The sequence below is a fragment of the Talpa occidentalis genome, unplaced genomic scaffold (assembly GCF_014898055.3).
Source record: "Talpa occidentalis isolate TD23 unplaced genomic scaffold, MPIMG_talOcc4v2.1 talOcc4.14, whole genome shotgun sequence".
In the NCBI taxonomy this organism is placed as follows: domain Eukaryota; kingdom Metazoa; phylum Chordata; class Mammalia; order Eulipotyphla; family Talpidae; genus Talpa; species Talpa occidentalis.
In genome coordinates, this window is record NW_023601433.1 from 26,230,653 (window position 1) to 26,242,255 (window position 11,603).

The window sequence follows — 11,603 nt, forward strand, 5'->3', positions numbered from 1 at the left end:
AAAATAAAAACAAATTGTATGCGTCCTAAGACAAAATTCTAACAAATTATATGACACAGATATGCAAAAGCTAAAATCTTAAGATTACAAAGCTCCATATGGAACTCAAGAAATATATTACAGGCTTTATCAACGTGAAGTTTTCCAAGCCTTTCACTAAATGATTTCTAATCTGTAAACAATATTAATAATTATGTATTTTCAAATTGTTGCTGAATTTCCCACTTTTCAGTATGCTATTGATGCTATTTCTAGGAATTTCCATTCTCTGACATTTCCCTGAGATTTCTCTAAATCCCTTCACAGCTCAACCAACCCATCCTCAATATCACAGGATTTAATGCTCTTCTGGATCATTTAGCTTTTAGTATAATGTTCTCAAAATACTCCTGTGAGTAACTCTGTGCACCTCATTGACAGTACCCAAATACAATGTATGGGAATCACAGTCCTAGGAATCAGAACATGCAATTGTGAATAGAGACAGTCTCTCCTGAGCTGCAGACACCCATTGGGTTCTTGGAACTGTGGGTCAATGTGAGTGTTTTGTGCAGAGACCAGCAGGGGGCGCAATGGGACTGCCCAGTGTTCTCCACACACCAGGCAGTGAGGTCAGTCACATCATGTTATGGGCCTAGGTCTAGGCCCTGTGCTCCCAGGTGGGAACACAGCACTGTGTTCTTTCTTGTCTGGCACACCTGCTGAGCAGGGACCTGTGTGTGGTGGCAGCAGGTGCTTCCTCCCAGGGTTTTCCTAAGGGGTGAAGAAACCTTGCTGTTCCTGAGTGTGGGTGTGAGCTGAGCTCCTGCACCAGGGCTCAGGGAGGGGCTGGGCAGTCACAGCTTGAAACACATTTGCATGCACAGCCCCTCCTGGGGCAGAGGGTGGAGGAGAAAAGGAGCCCTGGGGCAGCCCAGCCCCATGTGGGCTCAGGGAAGTGTGAGCACCATGGCCTGGACCCCTCTCCTGCTTGTTCTCCTCTCTCACTGCACAGGTAACTGGAGTTGGGGCTGGGAAGTGCCCTGGGAAGATGCATGGGCCCCAGATAAGTCCTCTTGTTTCTAGAGCCCAGCATCACCATCTCTGTGTCTCTCCTTCCAGGATCCTGGGCCCAGTCTGTGCTGACTCAGCCACAGTCAGTCTCTGGGAATCTGGGCCAGAGGGTCACCATCTCCTGCACTGGAAGCAGCTCCAACATCGGGAAGCATGGTTATGTGGACTGGTATCAACAGCTCCCAGGAACAGGCCCCAAACTCCTGATATATAGTGACTTACTTAGTAGCAACAATCGACCCTCAGGGGTCCCTGATCGATTTTCGGGCTCCAGGTCTGGCAGCTCAGCCACCCTGACCATCGCTGGGCTCCAGAATGAGGACGAGGCTGATTATTACTGTGCAAGTTGGGACAGCAGTCTGAGTGGTCCCACAGTGCTCCAGGCCTGTGGGGAAGTGAGACAAAAACCCTTTTTCTCTTCAGCCAAGAGCAGGCTCCCCTGGCAGCTGCTGCTGAGGCTCAGCCTGGCGCTCTGCTTCTTCTCTGCTGCTGTCCTGGCCCAGACTCCTCTGGGGTACCTCCTGGGGGGAGGCTCCTCCCTCCCTCTGTCCTCAGAGTCACTCCCAGCAGCACATCCCTAGGTGAGGGGTCTTCAAGAAAAGAGAATTTCCTTTACCTCAGGAATAGTTTATTATTTCTAAGGTGGTTTGAATTTATTTATTTTCTTTGAGTTTTCAAGACGAGAAACCTTGGACTGTGAACCTGTCAAGGGGCCTCAGCACTGACTTGGCTGCTCTGGAAGGATCGACCACTACAGTTTGCACCTGATTTTATTATTTGCTTAATTTAAACAATGGATTGATTTTGTGTGATTTCTGTCTTTGAGTTGGTCATACAGAAAATAACAACAAAAAAATTATTAAAAATTTAAAAAACTTTCTTTTGAGATAAATGTCTTTGTGAATAGTAGAAATGCCAAAATCACAACCAGCAAAAATGAAAACAACAAAAACGTTTCACCTGGGTTTTTGTAACAACTTTATGCATCCTGACCCCTGCCCCCATGCCCTAAACCCCTGTGCTGACTGAGCCGCCCTCCCTCTCTGTGTCTCCTGGAGCCACAGCCAGACTCACCTGCACCCTCAGCAGTGGATTCAGTGTTGGGGATTATGAGAAAAGCTGGTACCAGCAGAAGGCAGGGAGCCCTTCCTGGTATCTCCTGTACTACTATTCAGACTCAGATAAGTGCCAGGACCGCGGGGGTCCCCAGCTGCTTCTCTGGAGAAAAGACACCTCAGCCAATGCTGGCCTCCCGCTCATCTCGGGGCTGCAGCCTGAGGACGAGGCCATATATCATGGAAACACAGACTCTTCACAGCGCTCCAGACCCAGGGGAAAGTGAGACAAAAACCTCCCCACTGCTCTGCTCTGCTCACAAAGGGTGCCTGGGAGGACCTTCCACACCCACATGGGTGGGCTCTCACCCTGCACAGACAGAGTCTCATACATATTCCTCACCCTTGGCGACCCTCAATTTCTGGGTGCCCAGGGAGAGGACTCCCTCCCACCATTGAATAGGTAAAAAGACCATTACTTAGGAAGATGTGCAAATTATAATTAAATCTAAAGCTGTTCAACAGTGTTAGTTACCTTGAAAATGCACCTGTAAATCATGAAAGGACACTAGTCGCCTGTTAGAGTGGTTCAGTCTAAACACAGTGACATCATCACAACCTGTGCAGGTGTGGGCAGCAGAGACTGTCACTCATCGCTAGTGGTATGGCAAATGTCACATTCACTTTTGAATCACTGTCGCTACTAAACGCCTGCCTGAAACAATCCAGAAATCACAGTCTGTAGCTATTTCCTAAATCACTGACTTGTTTCACACAGAGCATGCACATAATTTATTGCTGATTTATTCGATTGTGAGCACGTGAAAGCAACCAGTATGTCTTTTACAGGTGGTGGATGACAACCCTCGCACATCCTTACAATGGAATTTGAGATCAATGAAAAACTGATCAGACACAAACATACAGGCAAAAAGCTCACATGCTTCGTTTTCATTAAAGAAGCCAATGTAACAAGGCAGGGTTCTGAAAAATGAGGGTGGTGGTGGGGGAGGCACTGATACCAGCCTCAGACCAAGGTCACCATGTCCCCTGCATCCACCAAAAGGCAGGGGTCTCCCCAATTCCTAAGCTGGGAGTTCCTGTCTCCCCTGCCTCTGGCAGGTGTTCTGTCTAATCCTCCCCAGTGTTTTCTCAGCTGGTGCCCAAGCTTAACTGAAGGAGGGGCTTCCTCAGCCTCCTGAAAGGGGGAGATTTGCATGGAGACCTCCCACCCTGTGGATAAGGGTGACTCCTAAGGGGAGGTGGGCTCAGTCCTGCCTGTGGGGCTCAGGAAGCAGAACCTGGACATCTCCATGGCCTGGGCTCAGCTTATGCTCACCCTCCTCACTCTTTGCACAGGTGGTGCCAGCAAGGAAATTGGGAGGGCACCGGGGTGTCACCCCAGATGATGACCTCTCCCTACTCCCCAGAATCAATGTCATATCCATCCTCGCTTAACTTTGAGTTGCTCCTTTACAGGCACATGGGCCCAGTTTGAGCTGACTCAACCCTGCTCGGTGTCAGAGTCTGGGTAGAGGTGACCATGTCCTGAACCTGCAGCAGAGGCAACATTGGAAGAGCGTATGTGTGCTGGTACCAGCAGCGCCACAGCCCCCCAGCACCATGATCTATGATGACGACGATCATAGACCTTAATGGGTTCCAACAGTTACTCTGGCTCCATCGACAGCTCCTCCAATGCCACCTCCCTGACCATCTCTGGGCTGAGACTGAGGATGAGGCCAACTCTACTGTCAGTCTTAGATACAGCAGCAATAAACTCAGTGCTCTAGACCCACCAGGGCGTGAGACCAAAGTCTCCAGAGCCTCCCCATCCTGGGTGTGACCTCAACCGGACCCTGCAGGGAGGGCTGCCCTGTCCTATACCTCCTGCTCCAATGTTTGTTTAAGATTGTGTTTCATGAGTCCCTCTACCTTCTTTTGCATAACCATCCCCGGCACCTCCCAACACACACACATCTTGATGCATGGTTGCCTATTTCCTTTGCAATCACTTAATGGAAATGATTTATTTCATCAATATGGTGTCTGCACCTCTGCTCTCCTGACAATGAGGGGTTATTCCTTGTGTGTGGAGGGGCTGATTTCGCAGGGAGGACTTTGACAAGCATCTGTGCTCCACGCAGCACAAGCCAGTGATGGCCCCTCTCCATGTCAGGAGGCACAAAAAGCTGCCATGTGTTCACGATCAGGGGAAAATATCACCGCATTTGAGATCAACTCGATTAAAAGCACACACTGGGATTTTAGGCCACTTTGGCTTTGAGTACGTCTGTGCCACTCAGCTGCACAAGGCACCTGTGAGCTCTCTGTGACCCTGGCCCCGGGTAATAGACAGAAAGTGCCCAGTGAGGTCAGAGCCCGTGGCCTGATCCCATGGAGTCTTCTCTCAACCAGAGAGTGGAGTTTATGAAAATATGTGGATTTTATAAGGAAACATTCATGAAAAATCATTGGGAGGTACTGTTTTTTAGATAAATTTTTAGCAGAGAAACCAGGAGCCAAATCAGTAAAAAATAATAGATTGAATGTCATCAAAAAATAACTCACTGTTCTTCATTTGGAACAATAAATTCCTTATTCATAAGTGAATAAGGAATAAAATTAAATTATGAATAAGGAATTATTCACTTATGAATAAGGAATACAATTAAATTACCTAAAGAAAATAAGATGAAGTCAAGTTTAATAGCGAGTAGCTGGAACCTATTGTTTAAGTCACCTGAGCTTGGGAACACTGAAAGTAGGTGCCTGTTCTATGATTTACTCCAGAGGAGGGACATGACGCTTGCAGTGCCGTCCATGAGTGTATCAATATAAGTTGTCATTTCTGAGTATGTTTATATATTTACAGATCAGGATTCCTTCAGAGATGAGAAAATCAACAGCTGCCATGGACAGCTGGGACACACTGTCTAGGAATCAGCCCCTGGGTGTTGGAATGGAGACAGTGACCTGGTGGCTGCAGACCCCAGTGTGCTCAGAGCTGTGGCCACTGTGCCCTTGTGCATTGGAAGCAGCAGGGGGCGCTGTGGGGCTGCCCAGTGTGACCCCACCAGCAGTGCAGGGTGGATCATTCACTCAGAGGAGCCTGGACTTGGAGGCAGGGCTTGGGTTCCCTGGTGTGCTGGGAGCCAAGCTACTCATGTCCTCTGACAAAAGTCTGGGCATGAGGCAGATTTCTGAATAATCAGGAATCTCTTTAGCTGACTCCTAGATTCTCCTCATTTGTTTATGGCTAGTTTCTATCATTGTTAAAATACGCATTTAAAAGTAAGACTGCAAATACTGTTTAATCAATTACTGAATAGCCAATTTGATGACAATTGGCACTGCGTGATACAAATATTACATTTTTTATAAAATTAGTAGTTCTCTGCCAAAAGGCAGTAATTCAACTTTCAGCCTTACATTAACAAAGTGAAAAAACTTCTGGGAACAAAAGGCTGTAAACATCTTTCGGCCAAAGTCCTTAAGAAAATTCCTGTTAAGCCAGGAGACCCATAGCAGGCTCCTGCTAAGTTTTTGCTTTTTGTTTAGGGCTAATTCCCCTGGATGAAACAATTGATATGGTAGCTGTTAGAGTATACATTGGAGAATCAGTCAATAACAATTTTGTTACTGGTTAAGCTAATAAACATGGCAGCACAAATAATGCATTTGGAAATAGTCAGTGTTGCAATTACTGATATGCCACGTATTAACCATTTTGATAACCAAGAGCTATAACCATCTCCGCCCCTGTCCCTGATGAAATATTTGTAGTTCCTTAAAACAACAACAGAAATCTTATGGAAAAAGGAAATTGTCCCTTGATCTTAAAGTTAGATACGGAAACTAGGCTGACTAGATAAATAGAGGAGTAATAGGTAGAAAACTCTTTTGTTACATTAGGAGAATTCCTCCCTTAATTGAGAGCTGGGGGGTAGGGAAGAGTCAGTGTGGCTTGCCTGACATTAATGTCCTCCAGGCCCTTGGTTCCTTAATATCGAATCAATATTAAAACAATATACTATAGATGATGATTTCTATATAATAGCCTTCTGTTTTTTGCTTTAATTGTTTGGTTATATGCCAGTCTAAACTTTATAGGTTAGTTAAATAATACCCCTTTATCTCCCAGGTTACTTTCCGCCCTTTGTTCTCCCCCCCCCACACACGCCTTAGTTCACCTTGGCAAACTTAGAAATGTTAGTTGCACTCACATAGGCTCTTTGCTAGTACTATAATAACTATTGGGTTGTTTAAAGTAAATAACTGTTTTTAAAAAACATTTGTTTAGCAACTGTGCCTTCCTTAAGACAAAGAATAATAAATGTCATAATCTCTGCAGGATGGCAAACAGATCTTTGGCTGCTCTTGAAAAACGTGATAATTGTTATCTTCCTACCTTAATGCATATGCTTATGCACTCACGATTTGCTTAGTATAAATAAAGAACTACTGAGACCCTCAGGAGGATGATGTCAGCACCCTGATCAAGGGTTTGCTTCTCCTCATTTCCCCTCCCTTATCATTCTCTACAATTGCACCTACACTGTCCCATCCTTCAGGAACCCCTGACACCCAGACAGCTGCAGCTGGCTCGCAGCACTGGTGGGCTTTGTCAGCTGTGGCCTAGCACAATCCCCTGGGCCAGGAACTGTGTGTTTTGTCAGTGCTTCCTCCTAAGATTCTCCCAAGGGGAGAAGCAAACCTCCCTCCTCCTCAGTGTGAAGTGTGAACTGAGCTCCAGTCCCAGTGCACAGAGGGGAGCTGGGCAGGCTGCTGCAGGAGGCCTTGTTGCCCCAGCCAGATAAGACACTGGCAAGCAGCGAAGCTCAAAGGGCCTCACACTGTGGGGCCGAAGATTCCTTGTGCCTCACACCATGGGGCTGAAGATCTAACATTCCTTCACTTTTTGTTCTTGGTCATAAAAAGAGAAAAATTTCCCAAAAAGTACATTAGACAATAAATTATATGCATCAGTATACTGCAAAAAAACAGCATGGAAAATTATCTGTTAGAAACTAATTATTAAATAATTTGGCCTACTTGACAATGGGAGACAATTTATTGAACATGCATGACAAGCATTACAACACAATAATTATAGTAGATCCTTCTTTTGCCTTCTCTTGAAGTTTCTTGGGAAAGTTTTTAAATGAAGCTATTTGAGTTAAGGAGTTTCTAGGTAGAAAAAGTTCTGATAGCTGAGTAGCAGCCGGTCCCCAGCTGAAGGCCATGAGAATAAGAAAAGTCTTTTCTTGCTTAAGCTTTGGCTGATAGGGATGTACTGGCGACTATCAACTGTCTTAGGTTATTGTTTAGCTGAAACAATGAGTTTTTTTAGTGTAAGACTTACTTTTTTATTAACCTTCAAGGTTGTCTTCTTACTGAGAGCACATAGTGGACAAAAGTCCATGGAAATAGAGATGCACTGATTGTTTTTGCTGTTTCTATGCACATGATAATGTAATCTCACTGCTTGCAAAAAAGGTATCAATAAAAACCTGCTGAGCCTCTCGGCAGAAGATACTAACACCTCACCTAGTGTCGGTGTCTCCTCATTCTACCTCATCCCCTTCCCCTCAGTCCTTTCGTTTTACCGTCTCATCCTTTCAGGAACCCCTGACGTGACATTATGCTGGAGGCTGGTCCCCAGCAGCAGGCCCTGGAAAGAACACAATTTCCATGAACAGCCACTCCTGGGGCAGAGGGAGGGAAAGAAAGGGAGGCCTGGGGCAGCCCTTCCTCTGTTGGGCTCATGGGAAGGGGAACTAACAGGGGGCTGTGGGCACCATGGCCTGCTCCCCTGCCCTCCCTGTCCTCCTCTCTATTGCACGGGTAATTGGACATGGGGACTGGGGCAGGGACTGGAGAAAAGGCACGGGGCCCTGCTTCCTCCTCTTGTCTCTAGAGCCAGGGTCACCAACTCCTCACCTCTCATGGTCCAGGATCCTGGGCCCAGTCTGTGCTGGCTCAGCTACTCTCAGTGTCTGGGACCCTCAGCCAGAGGGTCACCACCTGCTGCAGTGGAGGCGGCATCACAGCAAGAATCATGGTGTGCACTGGTACCAACAGCTCCCTGGAAGAGCTCCCAGGGAAGTGATATATGGCAACCACAAATGAACATCTGTGTCCCTGATTGATTCTCAGGATCCAGGTCTGGCACCACAGCCACCCTGACCATCTCTGGGCTCTAGCCTGAGGCCGAGGCTGATTATTACTGCTCAAGTTGGGATGACAGTCTGATGGTCACACAGTGCTCCAGGCCTGTGGGGAAGTGAGACACAAATCCCCTTTCTCTTCTGCCAAGAGCAGGCACCCCTGGCAGCTGCTGCTGAGGCTTAACCTGGGGCTCTGCTCCTTCTCTGCTGTTGTCCTGGCCCAGGCTCCTCCAGGGCACCTCCTGGCACAGGCCCCTCCCTCCCTCTGTCCTCAGAGTCACTCCCAGCAGCACATCCCTAGATGAGGAGTCTCCATGGAAACAGAGTCCTTGTCCTTCTCTTGTTAAGGCTGGTTATGTTCACACTGGTTTATATAATATTTTTCTTATTAAGTCAGAAATATTTAATCATTTTCTGTACCCCTAAATGTATCAGGTGACCTCACCCCACATGTTGTGCTTCCAGGATGTCATCTCTGCTGCTGCAGACGCTATTGTGTATCTGACTTTTCCTAGTACTGGTTATTTACATCTGTTTTCTGATATTTTGGTGAAGAGGGTATCAATATGAAATTAAACATTAATATAAATGAATCAAAGACACATTGTCCACAGCAAATTTTGTTATGACTGCACCATAATCAGCAAAAAAACAGAAATCAGAAAACAGAATCTGCACACTGTATTTATTTATGGATTTAGAACAATCACCAAAACTATACAGTCAAATTATATATGTGCATACAGATATACACACGTATACACATTCCTACACACGCACACAGATATGTACTAAGAATTATATTGCTTGGAAAAAGAAAATGAGAGAAATGTTAACAAATTGTGAGTAGCTAATTGTATCCTACTTGAAAAACCATAATTCTGAGAAGGAAAAATTATCAGTACCAACGGGAATATAGAGGAAAAGAAGAAAAATTGGAAATTTGAGCACTGGAAATTACTTTTAGAGCCGTGGCATTGTTCAATGCTGATGTAGTGGTGCTTATGTGACCCTATGGAGTTCCAATATCCCCTGGCAGCAGCAGCTCAGACACTTTATGGGGCGCAGACACATCCCTGAGGCTCGTCACTCCCAGCTCAGGAGCAGCCCGTCTCCTCTGGGCCAACAGGGCAGCCCCATTCTTTTGTCTGTCCAGCATCGTGTCCTCAGCTGCACAGCAGTCCCCACGCTCTCCTGTGTCATCTCCCCGTTGGTCCACCAATCCAACACTTAGGCCAAGCAGAGAGGACACCAGGCCCACTCCCCTCCCTCTCAGTGAGGGTCACTCTCAGAAGTTGGGTACACAGGAGTCTAGGAAACAACTGAGGGTGAAGTTTGGTTGAAGAAAGAAGACTTGAAGTTTCTCCTGGAGACCAACAAGGGGCACCATAAAAACTTCCCTGGGTGTTTCTGCAACTCAGGATCTTCCAGCTGGGCAGCCCTGCACTGAGAAGAAGGCCCCAGGGCTGGGCTTGACTTCCTGTGGGGACTCAGCAGCCCTGTTCTCAATAGTCCAAGGGTCTGTGTGTGGACCTGGCATTTGCTTTTTCCCAGGCCCACGCATAGGGAAACCAGTACCTCATACCCCCTCCCTGTCCAAGGACCTCAGAAATTGAAAGTGCAATGGGGAGAGGCAGTGGGTGGACATATTTGCATGGGCAGCCCCTCCCTGTGAGGCAGTGGGGAGGAGATAAGAAAGGTCTGAGGTACCTTGTTCAGAGCTTTGGGGTGCCAAGGGGCTGTGAGCACCATGGCCTGGACCCCTCTCCTCCTCCTGCTCCTCTGTCACTGCACAGGTAAAGACAGGACTCAGAGACCCAGACTGTCCCTACATTGAAGTATTACCACTAGGCCCCACGCCCACCAAGGACTGATCTTCTCTTGCATGTGTCTGTGTCTGCAGGTTCCCTCTCCCAGCCTGTGCTCACTCAGCCGCCCTCCATCACTGCCTCTTCTGGAGCAACAGCCAGACTCACCTGATCCCTGAGCAGTGGACACAGTATTGGGGATTTCTGGATACACTGGTACCAGCAGAAGCCAGGGAGCCCTCCTGGGTACCTCCTGTACTACCACTCACACTCAGATAAGGACCAGGGCCCCGGGGTCCCCAGCTGCTTCTCTGGATCCAGTGATACCTTGGCTAATGCAGGGCTCCTGCTTATCTCGGGGCGGTAGCCTGAGGATGAGGCCGACTACTACAGTGTTACGTGGCATGGAAACTCAAAGTCTTCACAGTGCTCCAGACCCAGGGGGAAGTGAGACAAAAGACTCCCCACTGCTCTGCTCTGCTCACAAAGGGAGCCTGAGAGGACCTTCTACACCCACATGTGTGGGCTCTCACCCTGCACAGACAGAGCCTCATACACATTCCTCAGCCCTGACAGACCCCCAGGGTCTGGGTCTCTCCATGTCAGCAGGGACCTGGGCCCACAGCACCCATCCCTTGATGCCCCAGGTCCAGTTCTCAACTCCAAGGAGGACTTAATCTTTGACTCCTCATCTTCGAATGCCCGGTCAGGGATTGTCTCCTTCATAGGTTTGGAGGATTAAATTATGTCATCATGTGAATTATTTCATGTGTGGCCCCCACAGCTGCCAAATTCATTGTCCCCACCCACCCACCTGTTTCCCACTCACCTACCTGGGGTAGAGGCCTATCCCAGCATGGCCTCTTCCTGATCCTCCTTGACTCCTGCTCTTTCCCTTCCCCCCATTCCATGACTTACCCGTCAAGGCAGGGAATGTAAAGAGAACTGGTTTTCATTCGAAAAAATGGATTCAAACCCAGGATCTATCAGATACTGGACGGTCGTGATGGACAGGGTGTCAATCTCTACGTGTCAGCGCGGTTGTCTGCAGCCCCGACACGGGTTCTCACCTCTTTCCCTGTGGATGGGGACACGGGACATAGAGACACACGTGGCTCAGCATGGTGAAAGATTGGACAGTGCTGACCCCATCCTGACCACAAATGCCCATTGGGCTCTCCTCTCACATAGGCCCAAGCCCCCTCTATTGTGCCAAGAACCTGAAGGTGAATCCCAACCACTCGGACATTGTGGACTCCAGGGGAGAAGCCCTGTGGGAGCAGAAATGAGCAGAGTTGGACGTTTTTACAGATTTCAATGATGTTCTCATCCAACCCATGGGGCCCTAGGGGCTGCCAACTGTGGTAACTGGGCAAAGAGAGATGAAGACCCACAGACTGTGCATCTGTGTAAAGAAGGGGAAAGCAGTGTGTCCTCCAGAACTTTTTTTTCAGTGTCCTCCTATGTGTGATGTGGGGAGGGTGCTGGTTGAGAAAACTCTCAGGTGTTACAGCTTC

General features: G+C 47.8%; 1 gene segment (V, D, J or C); it reads left to right on the forward strand.

The window, feature by feature from the left end:
- Window positions 1-948: 948 nt before the first annotated feature.
- On the forward strand, window positions 949-3,764 carry LOC119244028 (immunoglobulin lambda variable 1-40-like). The segment is given in 3 exon segments: window positions 949-994; window positions 1,102-1,448; window positions 3,633-3,764. Coding segments are annotated over 3 exon segments (525 nt in total).
- Window positions 3,765-11,603: the final 7,839 nt, after the last annotated feature.